This window comes from Sabethes cyaneus, chromosome 2, assembly GCF_943734655.1.
Source record: "Sabethes cyaneus chromosome 2, idSabCyanKW18_F2, whole genome shotgun sequence".
NCBI lineage: Eukaryota > Metazoa > Arthropoda > Insecta > Diptera > Culicidae > Sabethes > Sabethes cyaneus.
Genome location: NC_071354.1, coordinates 3,046,818 through 3,072,578, shown reverse-complemented (window position 1 = coordinate 3,072,578; position 25,761 = coordinate 3,046,818). Strand labels below are relative to the sequence as shown.

General features: G+C 38.7%; 1 protein-coding gene across 1 annotated transcript; it reads right to left on the bottom strand.

The window, feature by feature from the left end:
* Positions 1–403: 403 nt before the first annotated feature.
* Positions 404–7,637, bottom strand: LOC128737888 (uncharacterized). Its single transcript, XM_053832635.1, has 6 exons — positions 7,533–7,637; positions 2,451–2,538; positions 2,133–2,218; positions 1,539–1,646; positions 613–672; positions 404–499 (listed from the first exon to the last, which is right to left on the bottom strand). The coding sequence occupies exons 1-6, from the start codon at positions 7,635–7,637 to the stop codon at positions 413–415; spliced, it is 534 nt and encodes a 177-aa protein (XP_053688610.1). The 3' UTR covers positions 404–412.
* Between the last annotated feature and the right edge of the window lie 18,124 nt (positions 7,638–25,761).

Genomic DNA, 25,761 nt, shown 5'->3' with positions numbered 1-25,761 from the left:
CCAACTTTCGATATTGTCAAACGGATGCCACAGAATTGCTATCGTACGCGACCAGGAGTGAATCATCCTCGTCGCTCCCACTGCCGGCGCTCTTTTCGCAGTCGTCCGAGTCGGCACCATGTGAAAATCTCCTCAGGCGACCAGCCTTTATCCCTCGGCTGCCGGCGCTGCTCGAAGCATCAATCATATTGTCATCAGTATCGTCTCCGTCAGCAGCATCACGGCCACCCCTTCGCCTATGCTCGCCATTGTCGTCTTCTTCATCATCGTCTTCATCGACGTCCTCGTCGTCGCCAATGTCTCGGTTGCCACGGTGGATGCCTCCTCCGGCTTCCGAGCTGCGAATCCGCACTATAAGGTGAGTTTCATCACGGAGAGACGCCAGCGTTTTCTCCGTGTCGTTCGAGTTGTGTCATAGTTCGATCACTTCCGGTCCCTTCCAGGTGACGCCCGCACGTAGCAGATTGTAGAAACGTGTAACAGCCCACATTGCCAGTGCCTGCGAGAATTGGAGATGAAGTTGGCTTAATTAGATATCGAAAACCGTCATGCTGAAACCGGTAACGACCAAGCGGAAATGGCTCTCTGCCATTCCGGGCCGGGATTACTTACGTTGATGAATGCGCGCGATACGAAGAACGCCACCTCAGCTTTGCACAGGGAGTCGAATTGCTGTCGGGAGGATACGAAACGAACACGAGAATAACGTTAGAGCGGCAGAATTCATGATCAAGGATATTATTTGTGTAAATGATTGCTGCTTGTGGGGGTGAAACGCCTTGATTTTCACTGCCTTCCCGTCCGACTGTGCGCTAAATTTGGAGCACGAATCAGTTTAATTTATTTGCGTTGTACACAACGTCCAATTAATGCGCTCGGCTCCTGCTGCTGCTGCTGCTGCCGCCACTGTTGGTAGCGAATGGGCTACAGTGGCCGGAATTGTATGAATAAATAACAACTTTGAGCCGGTGTTGCCGGGAAGGAAATTGGGCAAACGCAAAGATGGGAAAATCCATTGAGAAATTGGGTTGAAATATTTATTCTGTGTTTCTTGAGGTCACATGCTATCGCTCACATCAAGTTTACTTTTCGGTAAAAAGATTTTAGATTCAAATAAATTTTAATTGCAAAATTAAGATCGTAATTGAACCTTTTTACCTTTGTTTACAAATGAGATGGAATTGCCAATGGGGTAATGAAAAACAGGAGATGAAAACTCATGTTTAAAGCAATGTTTAATCACCATATCCTGATCGGAAGGTCTTCTTTTAACGTGCTCCTGTGAAGCTGAACTAGATAGTACTGAATTGAAGTTACGTAATAAATTAGTGACAGTATTTAGTTGCATTCGACAACTTAAATTCCAAAAGCGTTTATAAATTTGAATTCCAAAAATAAGGAAACCCTACTGAACGAGGACGAGAGGTTATATTATAATTGTTGCATACAATGAATATCGAATATCGGAACTAATTCTCAAGCAGCTCTTTGCACATCCCTTCTCACAGTGGGACACACAAGCACACATACACACTTACCCGATTGACGTGATCTCGAAGAACGTTGGAGTACACCATTGCCACGGCTTCCAGCGCCATGAAGGTAATGAATCCGATTATCCACGGAACGACGAGACCAATGTTCTCCTATGGTTCCATCACCGGCAGTAGCAGTGTGCGAAAGGCCAAGCCGGAGACGATAAGAAAATAAAGAGCATCAACGTTAATTAGAAATTAAGTGAATCACAGCCACATTTTCGATCCGATCACCACCGGAAAGCAAAATCTGCTTAAGGTCCGAAGCGTAAATAATTCAATTAAAGTTTTCCCACAAAATCGATGTTATTCGTAGTCGAATCGCATTATTTTGTGAAACGAGAACAAAATACAAAACAAACTGATAAAGTTGTCAAAACTTTGCTTGCTCGATGTTTTATTATTATTGCTTTTTTTGTACCCAGGTATTTCGCTTCCAAGTTGTTCGAATCGGCTTCGACATCGGCAAACAAATTTAGGCCCTATGGGTGGTTGTATTGAATTTGAAAAATGTCGTAACCGACAGTATGCTGAAAACTTTTAGCACGAGGTGGTAAATCCCCCGAAAGATTCATAATTCAGTGGCCGTCGTCTTACCTTATAGATACCGAATAGCAGCACCACGCTGAGCAGTATCATCGAACACTGGGTTCCGATGATGGCAAAGTATGCAATCTGCACACCTGCGGCGATTTCCCAAAATGTTGCACATTGCCATCAGTTACAGCACCGAGATCGAAAGAAAAAAAAAGATAAGTGAGTGCTACTTCTAAGTGGGGGTATTTTCCAGTGACATATGAATAATTTGTTTTTGAGAATGTAGTGACAGCGTAAACAAGGCTTACGGTTCGCCAGAGGCGAGATGCAAGAATTTAACAAATGTTTTAAGGAAATAGCTTAACAGTTCATACATACCGTAGTACACATCCTCCAGATCGCTGTACTTTTTCACATTAACACTAATCCGCCACGAGTAGAGCAGCACTACGAGAATGGAAATGTTCTGCAACGGAGAGAAAGGAAGTTTTGTTAGAAAACAAGGGTGAGTGCTTTCAAATAATATAGTTTTCAGAAGCTTAGTAATGTTTTCAGATGTTAAGCATACAACGGGTCTGGTTTTGGTTACGTTGGGCGAATTTGATTGTTATTAACACAGCTAGCTTTCAGAATTCCTTCCCAGGACCGTAATGTTTTTCATTGTATGGTTAGTAATTGCATAGCATAGCATAGTTTGTATTTTATTGTATAGTTAGTTTTCTTTCGAAAAATTGACCCTACCAATTGAGCTACCAAATTCTGCTTCAAGTGCCGATTCGGATAGTTTAATAAAGTTGGCATTGTATCTTCTAGCCATATCACGGATGGAGATGCCAGGATTTGACCTAATGCACCTCAATATCTTCCCCCTCAGCTTTCGGTCCCTAGTTCCGATTTTTTTTAGGTTCTTTGCTGCCTTTCGACAATTGGGTTCTCCTTGTAACCTTTTAGAACATTACACACCATTGATTTTGACATTTCGTGGCCAGCTTTGATCCAGATCATTCTGGATTTTCCAGGTGTTTGTGCAACATTCTTTTACGTCGTTCGAGTTCCATTCTGTACTGCTCCACAATGTGGTGGAATATTTTGACGAAACTTGCACCAGTTGTTCTTGATAAAATGTAAACAAAGTTATATCAAATAATTCCAGTTCCTACCACAAGGGGCGTGCCTTTTAGCCAGGCTTTAGTAGGCAACATTCCGGTTGAATCTCGAACGAAGGAAAAGGACCAGCTGGTTTTTCAGAGTTCGATTTCCAGTAGTCGTAGTAGTTTGCTTTTAAACATCAACACTTAGTTTGATGCGGATCAGTTAAGCCCCTCTTCGATCCACGAAGGTTGTAACAGATTCGACAATAGACGTCCTTTTGAAATAGTTCTGATGAAATATGTAGTTTGTTCCCCTTGTCAAATGATGGTAAATGCAAGTTTTCGCAATCTAATATCTTCATTTGGCAGGTACTTGAATCCTTGAGACGGTCAATTCTAAATTCCAACAGATCTCTGACAGTCAGACTCGACCAACGATAATAGATAGACAAGTTAGGAGGAAAAGGGGGTATGAATATATTGGTAACGAAAACATAGTAAACAGTGCTGATGTTAACAGCAACCACGTCACAACGTCGAAAGCTGTTAGGTGTTTGATAACTAAATATGGAAATATTAAAGTTATTGGCAGTAAAAAGGTCTTTTTTTGAATTGATTTTTTATATAATGCCAGAAAAAACTATTCGAAGCATATAAAAAGTGATTGGAAGCTAAGCGTACTTTTCTTGCTACTGATTTTGTGAAACTGAGGGACTATCTTCAAATGATTTTAGTGTTTATTTATTCACTGTGTTTTCCAAACACCTCCCGAACAACATGTTGGTCTCCCTTCGTTTGAATGTCTTGATTCACTGCTATTTTGAAGAGTGTCCACCTCAACAGTGTCGAGCTTGTTTCAAAGCCGGCAATTCTATATTAATGCCTGAGCAGCTGTCTCACTAAAAGCAACCAGGTCACCATCACTTTTATGTTCATCTGGAGATCTCATCTGGATCAGAAAGTCCATAAAGTCACTTCCTTGGACATTATTTTACAGATAACAATCGATAGTGTCGCAAACAACTGCCATAAAGATGTTGGAGACCTCCGATTTTGTAGTTTTCATCGAATTGCACTCAATACCAAAAGCACACATTCTTATGACGGTTGTCGTGAACCTTGCCAAAAAAATCCTTTAATTCTAGCTCACTTTTTTTAAATATTTTCTTCCATGAAGTTATTGAGCTGCCTTCTAGCTGCCTTGACAGCCGGTAACATTTCATTTTCCTGAAAATAAATGTCGGTGAGAATTTGTTTAAAGTTTTCTCCACTTTTTTCCTACTAGAATTAACATTGAAAACGGATCATCTTTTTCAGTATGTCCCGCGGTCATGATAAAATTGAAACTCTTTCACGAAGTTTCATCTCAACAGTTCCAAATTGGGTACCGCGGCTGCTGGCCTGATAAATGAATAAGCACTGCCGATTGGCCCTAATACCTTCAGCTCGCGGTAGAAACGTTGAAGCATCATGGTAAACGATTCCGTCCGGGACAGCGTACGACTATTTCCAAAAAATAATTCCGGAACAACGTGTAGAACCGTCCGATCGGCCCAGAGTACTTCTTTTCAAAGTAGAAGTAGACGGTATTTTTTGCATCCAGTGTAATTTTGAGTAGATTTGAAGTATGAACTCTGTAAATGATTATCACCAAAACAAACGTTGTGACGAAATCCCCGACCGCTTTGATTGATTTTCCTGTACATATATGAAGCACGTGCTACTTTTTCATATTTTCTTCAACACTAAGCAATTATCTGCCTAACCTGTGCTTTATTATCATTGAGACTCGACCCCTTAGCCTCAAAGCAAATCTCCTTAAGCGGCGTAAAAAGTTCACCGGCAGTAATTTTCTTAACTTTTTTCAGCCCAAAAACGAGTCAAGCGAGTATTTTTTTTAAATGGAGGTTTGTCGAGGGGAGGTCCAGCAGGTAGCAAATGTCGGAGTTTTACTTTCACTACTGAAACAAATAGGGTTTATTTCTAACTCTCGTCATAGTAAGTGAAGCCACTCTGATTTTCATCATTTCTTGGTTGGATTTAATGAATACTCCAAAAGTTCTTGTGATTATTGAACCATTTTATTGAAATTACGCAACTGCCTTTATTAAATTCTTCGTATCGTTTTAAAATCCGCCCATCAAATTTTTTCATCGTCCAAACTAAAAATCACAACAATGTTTACGAAATTAGCGCGCATGTATTTGTGTAAGACGCCATGACAAATATTATTCTGCTAAAATTTCTGCTGGTCATGCAAGTTTTCTCGCCTGCAGAATAACGACAATGCGTTACGTGAGTTATTTTCATTTATGAATGACGGAAATTGAAACTATTAATCGACATTTTCTTCTTCGTCGCACGGAAAAGCGAAGAAAATTTGGCTGGTAGGAATTTAATGAAAAAAACATTTTAATAGATTTCAGCTCACTTTGATTGATCGCGTATGATAATCAACAAACTAAAATAATAGGAAATTACTAACTTTGCATTGTGTGTCATAAAAATCACTGATATTTTTAATAATTTGTGTTGGATAGGACGGGAATAGTCCTTCACTTGGTTCACTTACGCTGACTGATCGTTCAGTTTTAACTCAATGGTATTCACCCTTCTGCTCTTAAAATATATTGTAATTATTTTCCATATATTTCAAAAATTCAAACACTGTAACTTATCCAGAAGTTCCATAACTTATTGGAGCAAAATTAAAGCTGATTTAAATGATGATTGCAATCGTTTCCGGTTCTTGAACGATTGAGAAGATGAAAAGCAAAACAAAATCGGATCAGATTCGCTCAGTGGCAAACGTTTGGTTTGCTTCGTTAGTGTCAGAGACTGAAATACACAGAGAAGAAATGATCGCAATCATTTCAGGTCATATTCAATTTGGTTCGTTTGCAACAAATGATGCAAACTGCTATGAGAGCACGCTTGGTCTCTCTGAGTGAGCATATAAAAGGTGATGGTTGTGTGAGTTGAATCGGTGAATGAGAATCGATGACAACATTTTGATGCGATTTTTTACCATGCCTGACTACAGATGGCAATGTTGCAAATCGAGCGAGAACCAACGATGCCTACTCTCATGCGAGAGAATATAAGAAGGATAGCATTCAATGCTTACGCCATTCACACAAGTTTAGACAAACAGCCACCGTTGCTGCGTGCAGACATTCTGCTACCGACACACTCGCGAACGCACAGCCTCATATCGTCTTGCTGCGTAGCCCACCCGCGAGTCAAATAACTCGTGATTAACCAGCTGCCCGTGAGGGCTACTGTCATACTGGGATACAGAATTTGCATTACTTTTTCTTTTCTTCTCAATTCTCGATTGTACTCACGAGCAGGAGTGCGAGGCTTCGCGTGCCATCGATATCAGCAGCTCGGGCTGTAATGTCGAGCGAGAGCGACGACCGTAGTTGTCTGCTAAATACACACTCGTAAAAACTCGTCGCAGCACATAAATAAATAAGAGCGAGAGTCCGTAAGGGATGCTTATGACGGCGAATTCGTTCTGTGCAAGTACGCGTGTGTGAGAAAATTAAACTAATCGAGTGTGGGTTTTGTAATACTGTAAATTAATCATCAACTTGAGAGCAAATTCATTTGCGAAAACAAATTTGAACTTAACCGGAGAATTTTCCAGAGATATTTTAGATATGATATGATGAATTGCATCCAGTTGCTCATCGGCGACACTTGCACTTTTAAAATGTCTTAGATAAATAATAAATAAATAAACTCAGTTAATAAGTGTTTTTTAAAAAAATTCTAAAGAAGATACGCTTTGGTACCAGTGCAAATTTACATGCAAATTTCATTCATAATTTTTTATCGATAATATTAGGTATTTCTAACATTTCATATTATCATCGAAATCTTAAAAGTGCTTAATAGTTATCCAACTTATTATTATTCAACAACCAGCGTTGTATTTACTAACAGAATTATCTCTAATTTATGCCCATTCAGCGTATACCGATGAAATAGCTGATGAAACGACGCGGACAGCATTTTTGCTATCTACGCCATTGACCTGATAGAAATAAACGGCTGCCTTAATTACCCATTATTTCTTAGCTGTCATGAATCATTCACCAAAACCAGCTGGAGATTTATGTAATTATGTTCGGTAATTGCCACCATTATCCGGTAATGAAAGTCTACTGAATATATGAGCAACATCAAAGTCCCCAGATAGCAGGTAGGCACTCCAGCCGTTGGAATAGCTTCCTTCTAACGGAAGCAAAAACCGTTCTAAAAGCTACTGTAGATGCTGGACGACATAAACTCTACTCACTGTCGTTACGAAGCCAAAATGTAGATAATGGACCCGGGACTTACGGAAAAACATTACACTTACCAACGTGTAAATTGCACTCGTCAGCGCTAAATGTTTCGCGTGCAGCATTCGGCAGCATCCAGTTCCGCGCAGAGGGCCGTACGGGTACAGGATGGCGGATTTCATCCTGGTTCACTACCGAGTCCGTTCCGCGCTGCAACGACCGAGTATAGCAGATATGACTTTTGAGTGCCTTCCAGCAACCAGTAATGATGTAGTTTCTGAGCGTTGGCTGGAGAGATATTTTAGCTGTGTCGTTGTTGTTTTCGCGAGCATAAAATGTTTTTATAATTATCTGTATCACTAAACGTTCGTTTTGTTCTATAGTTAATTTCACTAGAAGGCTGCTGCATTAGCCTATATTTTCTTCTCTTTGCCACTCACAATTTTCCAGCTCTTCTGACGCCAACAGCTAGCATAATGATTTTTTCTGCTGCTGCCAGGTATTTATACATCCACGCGCAAACTTGTACCTGAACAAAAATAACACAATTTCCGTTTTCAGTCGGATGGCATCGCGCTTCGCTGGTATTCAGCATCCAGTCGAAGATGCCAACCTGAGTCAGTAGAGATGCGAATAATTTGATTCATTTCTTCACTGTGTGCATCCTTGCAGACCGTCACCGACCAGCTTCGTTTCCAACGGGTTGTTCCCACGGTACATTGATAAATGGTGCTTGTTTTTCCGGTCGTTTGTTGCTCTATCTTGTTTTTCTTGCCATGTTTTCCAATGCGCACATCATTGAGGACAGCTAAAAGGCGAACTTTGAGCTTCGGCAGTAAGTGTGCTCTGCAAAAAACAGAAGAGAAATGGAAGAAAAATCTCAGGTTAGACTCAAAAGGACTGTTGTTTCCTGTTGGGGATGTGAATAAAGAATTTAATTTCAGTTTGATACAAATTACTGTAATTGATAGAATTTGTGGTTCTATTCAAAGGAACAAATTGAAACTCAACTGACACTGATTGCTCCACATCCGCACCTAGTCAGCAATAAGTCCAGAGCAAATGTGAAATTGGGTTTGCGTGCGATAAACATTTCAACCGTCAATCAATCGTTTCATACCATGAAAACTAATCAATCGAAAAAGCCGAGAGTCGATATCAATCACAATTGGGCGCGGTTTCGTGCCCTATAGGACGGCCACATCAACCGGGCCGTTACGTCCGGCGGAACTCAAGTGGGTGGCAATTAACAATTGATAAGGGACTGACACATCCTCTGCCATGAGCAGAGCAATTCATCAAATCGGCCCGTGGCAAATGGACTGTGTGACACTTTTATTGCCATCGATGGATCATTCCGAATCCAGAAGCGGACGGTCACCTCTGGTGGAACACTTTAATGGTTAAGTTCACGGCATGAAGGACAGAGCCTATCGTTCACACGAATTGGGCACCATACGGTCCTTGTATGGCTTTGGTGAAGGATTGCGTTTTTTTTTTCGACGAACTGATTTTTCGCAAATTTATGCCTGACAGGACAAAAACTAAATAATATAAAAAAGGACCCTTGGTGGGTTTCAGATAACTGTTTTCACTTCCATGAAACATGATTCGGTGAATTGGCGCAATACATAGTGGATGGGCTTGAGCTTGCAATGTAGAAATGTTCTAGCCCATTTGATTTTTTTTGTTGCAAATATCCTTCTGCTTCTGGAGGAAAAAATCTGTTTATGGATCTATCTATACTATCTCTCTATATGCTAAGAAAAATAGGGTAAAACTATTGCCGTGCTCGCGAACTATTGGAAACGTTAAAACTCTTTTAACATTCAATATTTCAATCATTTGTTGAAAAGCACCTTCAAGGCCAATATTTAAAAAAATCTTGATATTTTAAAATGTGCTACGTATTTAATCTTATTAGTGCAAATATAAAGTTGTGCAATTATAAATACGAAAGCATCCCCACCACCGAACGTTGCCCCCGTCTACCAACTACAAACTGATTCACGCTTTTGCTTTTGATTAGTGATCGCCTGAGATTGCGAAGCGGATTCCGGAACCTTTCCTCGCACATGGTTCCTTTTTGTTTCACACGTGGCAGAATTTTCCTAGCAATTGAATGCGCCATCGTTTGAGATAAGCTTTCAGCGGTAAATTGCGAGAAAAAGTTTCCTGTTTGCTTTTGCTCACTACATGTATGCATGCGGTAGTTTGTTGGTGCGACGTCGGACCGGACAAACATTTCTATCCTGTTGAATGGTCCGGAAACGGGGTATTGTTCTTCGGTGCTATGTGCAACTTTCGAATGATAACACATTTGAAACTTTCGCTATTATTTATCGGAAAACGCTGGAGAGCTGTGCTGAATTGATGCTGTACAATTTGCATCGTTGTAAAAGTAAAACGAATTGCGAAAAAGGTAATCTTTTGCATGACCCAAAAACTCGTATGAAATTGGGTTGTTATTCATATATTCGTAATTGACGTATTCAAATTTATATGTAAACAAAACTCGAACCATTTCCAAATAATACTAGTCCCAACTAGGGAATTTATTTGTTGTTTCTGTGAATTTGTATCAGCTAGCAATGTACTATGAGTTTTATGCTGTTTGGTCTTCAAAATCATATTGAAGCACTCCTCCGTAAGTCAAGCCATTAGAGAATAGCAATGCACTGGGTCGTTTCGTTTTGATTTTCAAATAAATTCAAATCATAGCGCTAGCTGGTGTGTGCTCGTTTGTGGCGTTGGACAGGATATGCTAGCTCAAACGTGAATATAGATAGAACCAATTTGTTGCCAAGATGGAAACTTCTCTAATTGGACGAATTCAGTAGTTATCCGTTGGTGTTCATTAACAATTGGAGCTTTACTCCAGCCGAAGAGATGTTGTTTATTTCTTCATTGTGATTTCTTCCTTTTAATATAGTAGCAATAAATGTATTAATGATTAGGGATGCAACCGAAGATTTCATCTGCACTATTGCAAGTTCTGCGAGGCTAAAGAAGTGTGTAGCAGACTATGAAGAAAACTAGCAAAATGTTTTGTTTACCAATCAAAGCGAACTAGTAGTTCGTAAACCGACACTGATGAAGCCTGAAAATCGTAGGCGAAATATGTAATTGTTTCGTATAAATATTAATAGTGGAATTTAACCCTCAAAAATCACAAATTCACAAATTCAAATTACAATAACCATAAAGCCAGCGTGACCAAACAGTTTCTTATTTATAAGGTAAAAAAAATTTTCTTATTATATTCACTGATGGATCACGGATCTAGAGGAAGTCCGTCTCTCGCGGCTTCTGGAGAAAAATAAAATGGAAAAGAGCACGGGGGAAATCATGACAAAAACTGGATTAACGGGATAGAAAAAGAGGAAACGCGCGAGAGAGAAAGAAAAAAAACTTTCAACAAAAAAGCGCAACGAAAGAAAATACGTGACACAATGGTGGAGTAATCGCGACAGAACAAGAGAAACAACTTTGGCAGAAAACAGTAGAAAAAGCGAGTAAGCGAGGCAATAAAGAGCAGTTTGGTCAGAAAAAGAGGGAGAACGAAAAAGAAACGAGGATGGCACAAAAGAAGGAAAACCGATAAAGAAAATGAGAAAAACAAGGGCAAACTAGTCAGCAATGGAAATTATGGAACGAAAAGGCAAACACGGACTAGCGAAAGGAGGTAAAGAAAAAGAGAAAATACAGGAGCAGAAAAATTGAGAAGTGTGAACAGAAAAAGAGGAAAGAAGAGAAATAAAAACGGAAGATAAAACGAAAAACAAAACACAACAGAAAAGTAAGAAAATCAGGACATAATAGGAAGAATAACTAAGCAAGTAAGCAGAAAAAAAATAAAAAAATAGTTAAATAGTTAACCGGATAGAAAACAAAAAACGAGACTGAAAAGGTGGAGGAACGGGCTTGAAAAGAGGAAAATCAGGATCACGAAAATGAGAGAAAAGGTTGATGAACTGGACAGGAAAAGAATAGAAAGGGGAAACAGCGGTCGAAAAAAGTTAAATTAAGATAAATAGAGGGAAGACGGGAACGAAAAGGTATGAAAACGGGAAAGATAAAAGCGAAAACGAGACAAGAAAGGCAAAATGGAACAGAAAATAAATGAAATCATAAGGGAAAAGTAGAATAGCGAGAGAGAAGAAAAAAAATCGATGGAGCAAACGAGGAAAATTGGAAAAAGAGGTTAAAAAGGAAAAATACGACGCAATGTGAATGGGAATAGGACTGGAAAAGAAGAAAAGAAAAAAAGGAAAAACGAACAAAAGTTAAAGATTAATCTGTAGAGGAAGAGACAAACGGGAGCTAAGAATGTAACACCGGAGGGCAAAGGGAAAAAGGGAGTCACAAGAGAGTAAATGTAACAGAAAACAAGAAAAACAGGGACAGGGAATATAAGAAAACGGTACAGACAAAGACGAAAAACGAGAAGGATGAATAGAGGTAAGAAAAGGACGAATTCGAGAATAAGAAAAAAGGAAGAGAAAAGAGATAACACGTGAAAGAAAAATACAATATTTGAGAGAAAATCAAGTGGACTAAAAGAAGAAAAGTGATAGCAAAAACCAAGAAAATGTAAAAGATATGAAGCAAAAACGGAACGGAAAGTGGAGAAAAGGGGCTGAAAACGAAAAAAATAGAACAGAAAAGAGTTAAAACGTGTGAAGAAATAAGACGTAATATGTTAATCATAATTTCAAGTTAAACTTTGTGGTTAATTTCGTCTAATTTAATGTTAAATGCAAACTTAATTTCAAGTCCAATTGCATGTTCGATTTTAAACCCAATTTCAGTTTTAAATCAAATTAAAACTCTGATATCAAGTCCAATTTCTAGTAAAATTTGAATTCCAATTTTCACTCAAATTTCAAGTCCAATCTCAAATCGAGTTCAATTGCAATCTGCGACAATTTCTGGTCAAAATTGAAGTTCATTTGCGGATATAATTTTAAATCCAATTTCAACTTTTATTTTATCCGATTTTAAGTGCAATCCATATTTAATTAAATTTCAAGTCCAATTAAATAAAAAAATCTAATTCTCTTTTACGTCCGATTACATGTTTAATCTATACCTATAAAGAAGGATTTCTGTCTGTCTGTCTGTCTGTCTGTCTGTCTGTCTGTCTGTCCTGTGTTCCTTATAGAATCAAAAACTACTGAACCAATCGGCGTGAAAATTTGCATGTAGAGGTTTTTGGGGCCAGGAAAGGTTTTAGTGATGGTTAGAGACCCCTCCCCCCACTAAGAGGGGGGGCTCCCATACAAATGAAACACAAATTTCTGCATAACTCGAGAACTAATCAAGCAAATAGAACCAAATTTGGCATGTGGGTGTTTTCGGTGACAAGAATTTATTCTAGGGTAACTTGAGACCCCTCCCCTCTTTATAAGGGGAATTATAACTCCTCTCCCCTTTAAGAGGGGGGGTTTCCATACAAATTTCCTCATAACTCGAGAACTAATCAAGCAAATGGAACCAAATTTGGCATGTGAAGGTTTTCGAGGGCAAGAAAATTTTCTATGTTGAATTAGGACCCCTCCTCACTTTAAGAGGGGGGGCTCCTGTACAAATGAAATACCAATTTCCTCATAACTCGAGAACTAATCAAGCAAATGGAACCAAATTTGGCATGTGTGTGTTTTTGAAGACAAAATTTTTTTCTATGATGAATTGGGACCCCTCCCCACTTTAAGAGGGGGGGGGGGGGCTCCTATACAAACGAAATACAAATTTCCTTATAACTCGAGAACTAATCAAGCAAATAGAACCAAATTTGGCATGTGGGTGTTTTCGGTGACAAGAATTTATTCTATGGTAAATTGAGACCCCTCCCTCTTTATAAGGGGAATTGTAACTCCTCTCCCCTTTAAGAGGGGGGGCTTCCATACAAATTTCCTTATAACTCGAGAACTAATCAAGCAAATGGAACCAACTTTGGCATGTGAAGGTTTTCGAGGGCAAGAAAATTTTCTACAGTGAATTAGGACCCCTCCCCACTCTAAGAGGGGGGGCTCCTGTACAAATGAAATACAAATTTCCTCCTAACTCGAGAACTAATCAAGCAAATAGAACAACATTTGGCATGTGGGTGTTTTTTTTTGGTGACAAGAATTTATTCTATGGTGAATTGAGACCCCTCCCCTCTTTATAAGAGGAATTATAACTCCTCTCCCCTTTAAGAGGGGGGACTTCCATACAAATTTCCTCATAACTCGAGAACTAATCAAGCAAATAGAACCAAATTCGGCATGTGGAGGTTTTTGGAGGCAAAAATATTTTCTACGGTGAATTAGGATCCTTCCACACTTCAAGAGGGGGGGCTTCTACACAAATGAAATACAAATTTCCTCATAATTCGAGAACTAATCAAGCAAATGGAACCATATTTGGCATGTGGGTGTTTTAGATGGCAGAATTTTTTTTCTGTGGTGTATTACGACCCCTTTCCCTTTTAAGAGGGTGGGCTCCCATACAAATGAAATACAAATTTCCTTATAATTTGAGTACTAATCAAGCAAATGGAACCAAATTTAGCATGTAGGAGATTTTTGAGTCTTGAATTTATTTTATGATAGTTAGAGACCTCTCACCCCTGTGGTAGGGGGATATGGACTCTCATACAAATAAAACAGAAATTTTTGCGAAACTCAAAAACTAATCCAACTCGGAAAATTCGAGACTCTTCCATAAAACATTAATCAATAACAAGACCACAAAAACTATCTATAGTAACACTAGATCATTCAGGACGAGCCGGTCGCGAGTGTTGCCGGTGACCCGCCGTCGGAAGCGCCGCCCACTGGGGGGCTTGCAAAACTCGAGAAGTGACAAAGATCATCCGAGATTCATGATTTATGTACAACACAGGTTAATTTGTGGCAATACGAAGTTTGTCGGGTCAGCTAGTTCTAAATAAAACTTCCAGTCCAAATTTAAGTCCGATTTCTAGTTGAATTTGTAATCAACACAGATTGGAAAATTCGCAAAATAAATATAGAGTAAGGAGGGGTAAAAGTGCGATGCGGGTAAAAGTGCGACTCAATGATTTATCAGTGCAGATTCCGAGTAAATTGACTACATTGGAATGGATGGGTGACTACTTTGACAGCTTGAATTTAACGTAAACTTTGGTTTCTTACGAAGCATAGTTGCTAAGTTATGTGAAAATGTTATTTTAGAGCGGTTTTGATGTAATTTTTCGTTATACGGCAAATACGATATCAACAGGAGGATATTACTTGTTGAAAATTTTGCATTTTACATCACTCACACATCTGTTTTGAAAATACGATGAAAAGAATTTACAAAATATATTTCGCTCTTCCGTCAAGCACCTAGCGGGGTAAAAGTTCGATTCACGGACGGGGCAAAAGTGCGATTCATGGACGAGGCAAAAATGTATAGCTAATTATATACAGCTTTAGGCACTGTATTACAGATACTAGAAATGGAAGATCTGCAATAAAGTGTGTGCTCTACAGATGTTGGCCGAAGGAAAATAATGTTTTTCCGCTGATAAAACAAAAAACAAACGTTTGGAAAAGTTTCGATCTAACGGAGGCTGCAATACACCAGCGCAAAATAGGAAAGGTTCAAATTGAAAATATTCCTTACCGAAACACGCAGATTTAAGATAATATGATTTTGTTAGCTACTGTTGTGCTAATTTCATGGATTCGAGCTTCGCACTTTTGCCCTGCGGTATTCGCACTTTTGCCCCGCTAGTGGGGTAAAAGTGCGAATCGGCACTTGATCAGAAGAAAGAAGAATTTATTTTGCAAAACACTATTACCGCAGATGGTTTATAGTTGTATGTGAAGACATTGAGTTCCTGCATCACTATAAAATATATTATGTTGTTGTCCTTTTTTATATCTCACGAAAATTGAAGACAACTTCAAACATCGCACTTATGCCCCGCCCTACTCTATACACCGAGCATCGGCAAACAAGTTTATCATGAGAAAACAGAGAAGCGAATGGTTCAATTCGCCTATAACTAATGAGCCACATACATTTAAACTTCATAGCATCGCTGAATATGCGAATATCATGTGCAGCGCAAAGGTGCGACTATTCTAAACTATTCTTTTTTCCTGGTAACATTATTTTGAATACCTTCCGGTGTCCCGGACATCCTAAACCCACACTCCATGTTCAATATTCAATTTTTGAACAAATTCCGATATTTACAATAAGGTTATGTCCGTGATAAAATTCAATGCCGATTGATGCGTTATCAACGAGGCTGGTGAATAGTACAGGTACGTGAGGAATGTTTATCGATTCAATTATTTATTTTCTCGTGAATTCTCCAACCACTGGTAATAAATTTTCTAGCCGAAATTAGTCCAAATACTTGTACAACCTGATGTGCTATGTTAAGTCTGATTTGTAGTCAAATTTCAACTCTAATTGCTAGTCCAGTTTCAACTCTAATTTCAAGTCATTTCAACTTTGTTTTCAAATCCAATTGCATCTGAAAGTCCGGAGTTTTTAACCTAATTGGCCGGTATTTTTGGAACAAGCAGTAATAGATTCGCCATCCTATGATTACTCGATTTTCCAGGCCGAAACATTCTTCTGAATATCGAAATTCAACAGTGCTTCGATTTGAATCGAATGTTGCTTACTTTTTTCTTTTCAAAAAGTTTTGGACCCGTATTTTATAATTATAATTTTTGGATTTTGAGGTATGATTTTTTAAATAAATGAAGTGAAAATGCCATGGAGACGACTTGTTTGTGAAGATTTATGAAAAAAGTAATTTTCTCAGAAGCCGTCTAAGCTTAGAAGCCGGTTAGGCTTATGGCTACGATTTACTTATCAATTACCGATTGTGTCATTCAACCCGAGTGTCCAAGTTCCAACCGCATTTTCGCTCAAGGTGATTTTTCTTCTGAACCAATCAATAGAAATAATCACATCATTTTCAATTCCCAGTTTACGAACCTTCCCTGGTGCCACTATTGCCGAGGCTGCCACTCACCACGGGTGTCAAGCCCGTAGTCCGTTCGGTGGCACTTTTGTTTGCATTTCACCAGAACCAATGAGAACGGATGGATGAAAATTTTATGTCGCTAACAGTCCCAAATGGCCATGATGATGAAATTTTAGTACGCGGCACACTGCAGATGCCAGCATACGGAAACGGACATTGCGATCATTTGGATAAAGAAACATTACAATGCCGCACAGGAGCTTCCGTCCGTGCGATGTTTCAGACGAAATAAGGGTCTTTATGGAGTTGCGAACCCAGTACTATTAATTCTGATGTCGTACTGTTTATTATTCAGTGAGGTTAAGTTTATTACCATAACTTGATACATACATATTCATACAAAGAGGCATGTGAATTCGATGTCCATTTGGTCCGGAAGTAATATCAGGCAAATGTTGCTTATCTTGTTTGCAAGAAAGTAATTGAAAGCTAGCACCTTACTTTAACTTTTTATGTTACTGAATTCTTCACGTATTTCACAGTGAAGGCATGCCAACAATATTCTTATTTTTCGACCGGAAATATTTTTGGGTACCCACAAAAAGTAATTACTGCCATTTATTTTCGAAGTTAAACAGTGCGTGTTGATGCTACACAATTGATAGGAATGGTCATTACTACCCACAGGAAGGGTCGTGCTTCAGGGTGTACGACAAGGTAAATGCTGGCACGTGTAGCAGCGACGGTTGCAGACAAAGGTAGCAAAATAGTCTTGCGTGCGCTATGTAATTAAACGAATATAATAGTTTTGAGAACTTTACATAGAGATAAACCATTATTATTATCATCAAATTCAGCATTTAATTTATAAACAGTAACATCACCATCTTCGAGACCAAAGCAAAATAACATTCTATTTCTTATCGCCCCTTTATAACAATGTCAATGAATTTTGCGTTATTCATCCTCTGAAATTTGTAATCTGATCTGTTTAATCCAATTTTTAAAGCGGAAATCCTTATTAAAAATCCTTATGGCTTATCCCTAAAGACTACTTTTGTCCTCCGTCAAATAAACGAAAAACCAAAACCAAAAAAACGCTCCCCATTTTAGTAAAACAATCAACCACCAAACGGGCCGGTAGCCGCTGGCATCATTTTCATTTCACATTTAATCTCTGTGTTTGCATATTGCCATCGTGGGGATTGCTCCGTGTAGGGTTGCTGAACGCAGGGAGCGCATATACGCCGCCGGCAGCTCCCTTTTCCGGAGCATGGATGGAAACCAAACCGAATCCATCCTCCGCTGGCAGTAAAAGCTCAGGAATTATGCATTGTCGCTCTTCGTTTCTTTATTTCGGACTACGTTCCATTGGATTAACAACAGACGGCTGAAGTCTGCTTGCCGTTCCCACCCATTGTGACACTGACATGTTGAAGTGAAGATCTCGATTTTCTACTCCGGTGACAAGTGGAACTGGGAGCTTTTGTTTGTCTTCTTACATTTGACGTTGGACCATAATTTCGCATCTGCGGCTTACGCGTGCGGGTTGCGGCGGAGAACAATGAAGATTGACAGATTTATATTCTTTGCGATGATAATGAAAAACATTGCATCCTAGCTTGACAGTTTCTTGATTAATTAAATTTTTGACCCGAATGGAGGGGAAACAAACTGCACAATGACTAATAATGTTTGCAGCAAATGCTGCGTCACGCGCTACGATGATGACACTTGGTGAATACTAACGATGTAGTATGATAAGAGTGTTTTGAGGTTAGAATTTTCAGTAACTCTTGGTACACCATTTTCGGTAACCGTTTATCGCATAAACCTTAATAGTAAAGCTCAAAAATTAGCGACTGAAACGCGACTGAGTTGTTAACGGTCTGGTAGACCTGAAAGAATGTTGTATTCGCTGGGTACTACTTATCGATTAAGCCTGCCTCTGCTGTATATCATATTGGTGAACATTAGATTAACCCGTGCATGGAATTCGACGTCGCCCGCACACCGTAACGATTCACGCATCCCATTTTCAGCGAACTTTCGCTTTATGCCTAGATTGAGATTCAGAACTGATGCGGATATTCTGTCCTACCATGCTGAAGTTGAGAGCGTCACGAGTGATAAGCGCCAACAGTATGGTGACACAATTTTCGGTAACTGCTTCCTCCTCTGGTCGGTCGTCTTCAGCTGAAATAAATTTACAGCATTCATCGTTGACGCATTAGGCGAAAATTCATTTACTGCCGTCGAGGGCTTAACGTATGCCATCCGTTTGCCGGCACATCGGCAGTGCGTCGTCTGCTGGGTACAGACGCGAAAATGATGTTCATTATATCAAGTTATTTTCTAAGCAGTTACAGGCGGCAATTGTATCAAATATCATATTAGACACTTCAAGGAAAAGTGTCATCCATTAGCAACCGACAAGTACGGTTAAACACTTCTGTATGTGTTTTAGCATAGATTTTCGACAAATTCCAGGTTTACTCATGCAAACAGGTTTTAAGTAATTAACGTTGAAAGTTGAAGGACGGGGATGTTTATTTCAATTTAAAAAATAACCATGCGTCTCCTTATCTACCGAAGGTCAATGGAGACGCACTGTTTGCTACGTTTAAATTTTATCTGACTTGAAATCGATGGAGGTGCCTTGTTTACGGTGCATCGATGAAGTTAATAGTTTCATTACACTTAATTCAATGCCATCAATTGAACCTACGTCCGCAATGAATAGCTGTCGGTAATAAGCGATATTTTCAACAAATCTGCAATGCATAAGTATTGGATTTCGTATACTATTCTCTACATAACCTGATGTGATCTGCGCACGCAATAGATGAAGTTGACAAAAAATTTACAAAATTTTTGCAGTTTTGTAAAATATAAACAGCAGTGCAGTAAACCCAAACAGATGGTTCAGACTGAAATTATTCGTCAAGTATTTTGCTTCTGCACTCACGTCGGATTTCGCTTCAAATTTTTGAAGTCACACGCAAGGTTCCTTCTGAGTTACCATGAAATGTTTGTTGTAATTGCAGTGATGATCCCATCAATTGCAAAAAATACTTAAATGTTGATATGTACCCATATTCATTTTTAAAAGTTTATAACAGTTATAATTTGGTAATAATCATAAAGTTGCTAACAATCGATGCCGTAGCCCTTTGGCTTTTCAACAATACATATTGAAATTGAGAATATATTAAGTGTCAAACTTGCAAAAAGTTCCTGTGCATGAATCAATATAATTTATACTTTGCTTGGGATCTGAATAGAAGTTTCAAGTACATAATGTAACGACAAGAGGATACGTTCTCTAAGTCTATATTTTTGACCTAATATTAAGAATTTTTCAGTGTGCCTACATCTACATTTTTCGCATTAAATATTTACTCTTCCCCAAGAGACAAGAGGATAGTTAATGTCAATAGACCTGGCTAGCTAATTCTGATGATTGATATAAACTGGATCATAACATGATGCATCGCATTTTGTATACCCTGCTGACAGATGAATGAGAAATTTGAATCAATCTGATATTTTTCGTATATTAAATATTTTTTGATTAATTCCTATTGTATTGATGACTAGCTGAGTGCCCGATCTAACTCCCTTTGTCTATCAGCCACTTGTACATCTGTTACTGTAACGAAAACGCAATCACAATGCAAGAAACTAAACTCTTTTTCTTCATTTGAACGTTTTTACTCTCCTTATCAACTTGAACCCCTCACACCCTCACGGTTGCCATCCAGCCACTTGTAAATCTGTCTTCTATATGGGAATCCCTATAAAGAGACGTAGCCTTTTTTGCTAATGTAAACCTCTCCCTTGTTGATGACCACCCTATTGCCGTCTTTTTTAGATTTCACTTTAGTCTTTAGTCAGCTATTTGTACACCTGTTATTTATCCAGCAATTCATATAATGTAAAATAAACAAAGCTCTCTTTCCTAATTTGGACTTCCTGCATTGAGATTGGAGCACCCCAGTTCCTTTTTGTATTCCAGCCGCTTGTGCATTTCTTTTTGTTTCCGAAGTTTTACAATTCCCTCTAGATACCCCCCTCCCCCCTGCGCAGTTAGTTCCAGGGTACGAAACTGGCCCAACAAGCCAGTCGTCGTATGTTTGAATCTCGACTGGGTGGTGCCGCTACAGAGTTAATAGGATCTTTGCACTAGCCCCGTAATTTTCCTGTGCTCTAATAACAGACTGCGAAGTCTGTCGATAAAGAAGGGTCAAGTTCTGAAAGACGTTTATACCCATGACTTTATATTTAGCCCCCCCTCCTCGGCTCTGAATCCGCTTTTTCGTCATCCAGACAGTTGTACAACTACTATCGATTCAAATGCAAAAAAATGCAACCCCTTTACTTGTTCGCACCTGCCCCCTTAACGGAGACCACCCTCACCCCATTTTGTCCCCAAAGAACAAGTGTGCCAACTTTGATGCAGAACCGCCCAGTCGTTCCGGAGTTATGGAGGAGCAGAGTGTACCCCATTAATTATATGGACGACAGGCATAATGGACGTTAGGCATAATGGACGACAGGTAAAGAGACGATAGGAAATACACCCAATTCCTTTTTTTTGCACGGATTTTTTTATACGGATTTTTTTTTGCACGACTTTTTTTGCACGGTTTCTCGAAATAACACGGTTTTTCGAAAAGTTCGTCAACAATAATTGTACGACTTTTTTTGCACGGTCTCTCGAAATAACACGATTTTTTTATACGGTTTCTCGAAATAACACGGTTTGTTTTTGCACGGTTTTTTTACACGGCACACATCCCCCGTGTAAAAAAAGAATTTGGTGTATGAACGATAGGACGGTAGGCATAACGGACGTTAACGGACTGCTGGACGAAAAAATGTTCCTGCTACAGGACTTCCACAACCAACAAAATAATCGGATATACACAGCACACTAAATATTACATAGATAAAATGGTTTGAAGCACCATTTACTACCCAACATCAAAAAACAGTACAAGAATGCACCATACTGCTTCCAACAAGATTCTGCACCGTCTCACCAGGCGAAAGCACAGGTTTCGAGAACAATTTATATTTCTTCGAAAACGTGACCTGCCTTTTTGCTTGATTTCAATCTTCATGACTTCTATGCTTGGGATTACATGCAAGGCAAACTAGGGAGTCCCAAAGGATTGGCTGTGGTTAGTTTTTAGTAACGTTTGGAGAAGATTGGAGATGAGACGTCTCAGGATATCGTGCTTGTCACTTGTAACGCTTTTCAACAGTGATTGCGGCCGGCAATTAAGGGGGCATAGTACTTTTTCAATTTAAAAAAATCGAAATTTTTTTTTATTGATTATTTCGAAAGATTAACATTTTGACCATATGTGTTTCAAGTCATTTCGATGAATTCCGAAAATTGACAAAGTTACAGCTATTTGTACCGCGCATGTCTGGAGCGATTACACAGCGATTAAAAACTTCAACGTCGTTTTTCTCGAAACCAGGTTTTGAAAGTCGGTACCATAAATATCTCAAGAACGGCTGAAGCAATTCTCATGATTCTTTTTTTGTTTCAAAGCCAACAAAATTATCTAGTGTTTGACCCATCCTTTTTTCGATATTACAATTTTTGTATTTTTAAGAAATGTTTAAAATCAATTTTTTCGGCTAAAAACCTTACTTTTATGTTTGAATGTCCGCCATTTTGTTATGCGTTCGAATTTAGAAAAAAGGATGGGTCAAACACGAGTCGTTTTGGAATTTTTCAATACGGATAAGCCCCCCAGCGCCAATCCATGGTACCGCAAATCATGTTTTTTTCGAATGATCATGATCAATGTTTAGCAAGCAATAAACCCGAACCGATTCGCCTTTCGCGTTATGGAGAAAAAAATATTTGAAATAAGGCAAAAAATATGGTGTAAAAAGTACTATGCCCCCTTAAGGCAAAGGATTTGAATTGGACTAACGTAAGATAAACTGCTGCTACTCGCATAACAGTCCCATTTTCTAGGAATTCTCTTAAAATTTAAAATTTAAGCAAGTGTCATATTTTTGTAACCATTCACGTTACTGACAGTTATTACTACTCACCCTCACTACTCTCTATATACGAATAGCCGTAACACAAATGACCGTATCACGATCAATACTTGGCGATCAAGCTGATGGATAGAGTGTGGCGCAGGCGTGTGAACCTCGCGTTGTTTCAGGTGTGTAAATGTTGTCAAACTAGTAAAACACGATAGACTTCAATGGACCGGCCACGTAGCGAGAATACCGGATGAACGACCAATATTCGGCCAGTAATCCGAAAGAAGCCAATAAGGCAGGTCCGCACGTTTTGAATTTGCGCTGTCGACGAGAATGCTCGAACAGCGGGTGTTCGGGGTAATTAGATCAAGCTCAAGTAGCTAACAACCGAGTCCCGAAATTAAATTAAAAAGAAAACTACTACACCATTGTAGTCTATCGTGTTTTACAAGTTTGACAACATTTACACTTTTTAATTTCAGGTTTCGTATTCTACTAAGACGCTCCAAAAACTTCAGTTAACAACCGAGTGATGCGGAGGTTATTTCTGGATTTGGCATAAGAACGATTCTTCGTGATTCATACAAAAAAATTTGCTTTGTTTTACACATTTTGGATCCAGATAATTATGAAATCACGTATACTTCTATGGCTACTGGAAATCACCAGAAATCTCTAGATATTTTTGTATTTTCTCAGCATATGTTAATACAAGCAACACTGCTGCAATATGGATATTCGGTGCAGTCCATTCACTATACAAGTTTGCAAAATCTCGCGTCATTAGCGATTTGACTCGCGTTTCAAAAAATATCTCATCAAACTTCTGACTACCTACTAACTTCTAATTATGATTTATGTCGGCATAAAAGTCTCTTTGCATCACGTAAGTCACTATGGAATAAAAAAAACAACATTATCGAAACATAAGGCTCGTAAAATTTTAATTATTTACTCGCACAGCTCGACTGTAACCTTTCATTGCGTCCCACATCATTGAAGAAAATGAGAAGACGTTCCGATATACGGTATGACATTTCATTAGAAAACTTTCCACAGTTTGTTAGCTGTTGCGTTTTGGTGGAACATTCCGTGAGCTACTTATTTTGTAGGGGATGGTTTTACTTCTCCTACTCTGGTACGAATATCAGTATGTAAATTTTTATGTTAATGTTCGTAGTTGCTACTACCTTCCAAAGGCTGAAGATTTATTAACCATTACACCTTTGTTAATGGGTCATTTACATTCGGATTTTCGGCGATAGTAACATTGGCTTTATATACCTCAGGCACGCCATCAGATGATATATCAACGTTCGTTGAGATGTAGTCATGCAATAACTGAATGTAGAAATATTTTTTATTCCATTGCAAAAATACGAATTATTATTTTTAATTAGGTTGTTAACAGTTTTATTATTTGTAATTGAGTTGACAACAACTCAATTGTAAAATTACTTCTTGGAACAACAACAAGAGAATATCCATTAAAACAAGCATGTCATAAAGTAAACAATTTTTCGAATTTATAATTTGAATCATCGACTATTCAGCGAATTTTAATGAGACTCTGCCATGTATGCAAGGAATATTAATAATACATCACATTAAACACATTGATGTGCTGGTAAAACATCTAGTAAGTAAACAATAATAAAAAGTAATACCCAGAAATCGTACAAATTTGTCGGGAAATGATTGCGTGTACATAAAACATTAGTAGATATATATTCGTAACCTGAGGATATGCCAACCGTTTGTAGGTACAACAAGCTGGCTTCTCGAAATTCGCTACGTAATGTTGATTTACGGAACAAAGCTGCTGGTTATTTCTTGCTTCACTATCCACCGTTTACGTACCAATTAGGAAAAATGTTATCGCAACGCATTTTTCCGCCGGCTTCCCGCTGTGCACACCATGGTTCAAACTCCGGCGTGATATTTTCTCATTCATTGCCGTGTTTGACCAATGGGAGGGTACGCTATTATATTCAAGAATCCGGAATTTTTATACTATTTTTCTGCTTAATTACGTTTCATACAACATTCGTTGTGTGATGAATGCAAAATCGCGGGTCATTGAGTTTTAATGTCGTATCAGCTTTGGCCTGGTCTACAGGTATGTTTAATGATCTCATAAATGGTTATTGTAGGTTATCGAACGATTAAAAAGAATTATTATCCTGCCTTTATTTTATACACATACGTATCCATGAAAAACCGGCTATACTATTTGCGGTTTTGTGGTCTGTGTTCAAAATGATAATGTTTTGTGGTAGATTTTAAAATGAAATTTTGAAAATTTAAAAGTTTCTTCAAAACTGTGATAGCAAAGCATCTTCGGCTAGATACTGAAGAATAATAGTACACAACTAAGCAAACGCTCATTTTAATACTCCTTAATACAATCGATTGAATTTAAAGCCACAATATTCATTTCATCCAAAGAACTGCCTTCGCCAGCAAACAGCAAAGTCTCTTGTCCTAACGCTGTCGCTCTGGGTACCGTGCCGTAGTACCTGTGTTGTCGGTGGCAATGAAAGCGACATGTTTACCGAAAACAAATGGTTTCCCTTCTGTGTGTAGCTGAGAAGGCCCAAAAACATTCCGGCGAAGCTGATGATTTTCCACGTATACAAACAGTATGTACTCGTTATCGGTGAAATTCGCGAATGTAATGAAGCCGTTTCCAGGCAGTCAAACCGTGAAATAACACCGCGTGCCGAGGATATGTGCTGACAGCACACACACACGACCCGGTGGGAACGGCTCAGTCTGCGGAATTGTAATCGAATTCTGGAAGCAGCTTGTTTGCCGGTTATTACTGGAATCTGTGCGTTCAGTTGATTTAGCGAAATGGCTTTTGCCTTCGTGAGGCATTTTTAGTCGAGTGGGAAGTTGCTTTTTACTCTATCCTACACCGTGGATTGATCCGAGCACAGTAGAAGTGGTCATAATTCGGTTCATATTGTCAACATGTTGATGTTGGAAGCATATGAAGCTGTACAATGAAATGTCATCACTTGCGGAGCCAACATTATGTTTGGTAAGTTTGGAAGTCGTAATCAGGTTTTATGCGGCAGAGAAGAATATTTTATTAAATTCTTCAAGCAATGACTCAGATAAATTTTTTTATGAGGCATTCCTAATAAAAGCTTTTTATGAATCGTACTTTTTGTTTTCGATGTTACGGTTTACCTCCTAGTTTAGAAAACTACGTGGGTGAAAACATACTTGAGGTTTAGTGATAATTCCGTTTTAGCTATCATGAAACTGCATGACTAACGGAGAAAACAATTGGCTACCAAACGGGTTATATCAAA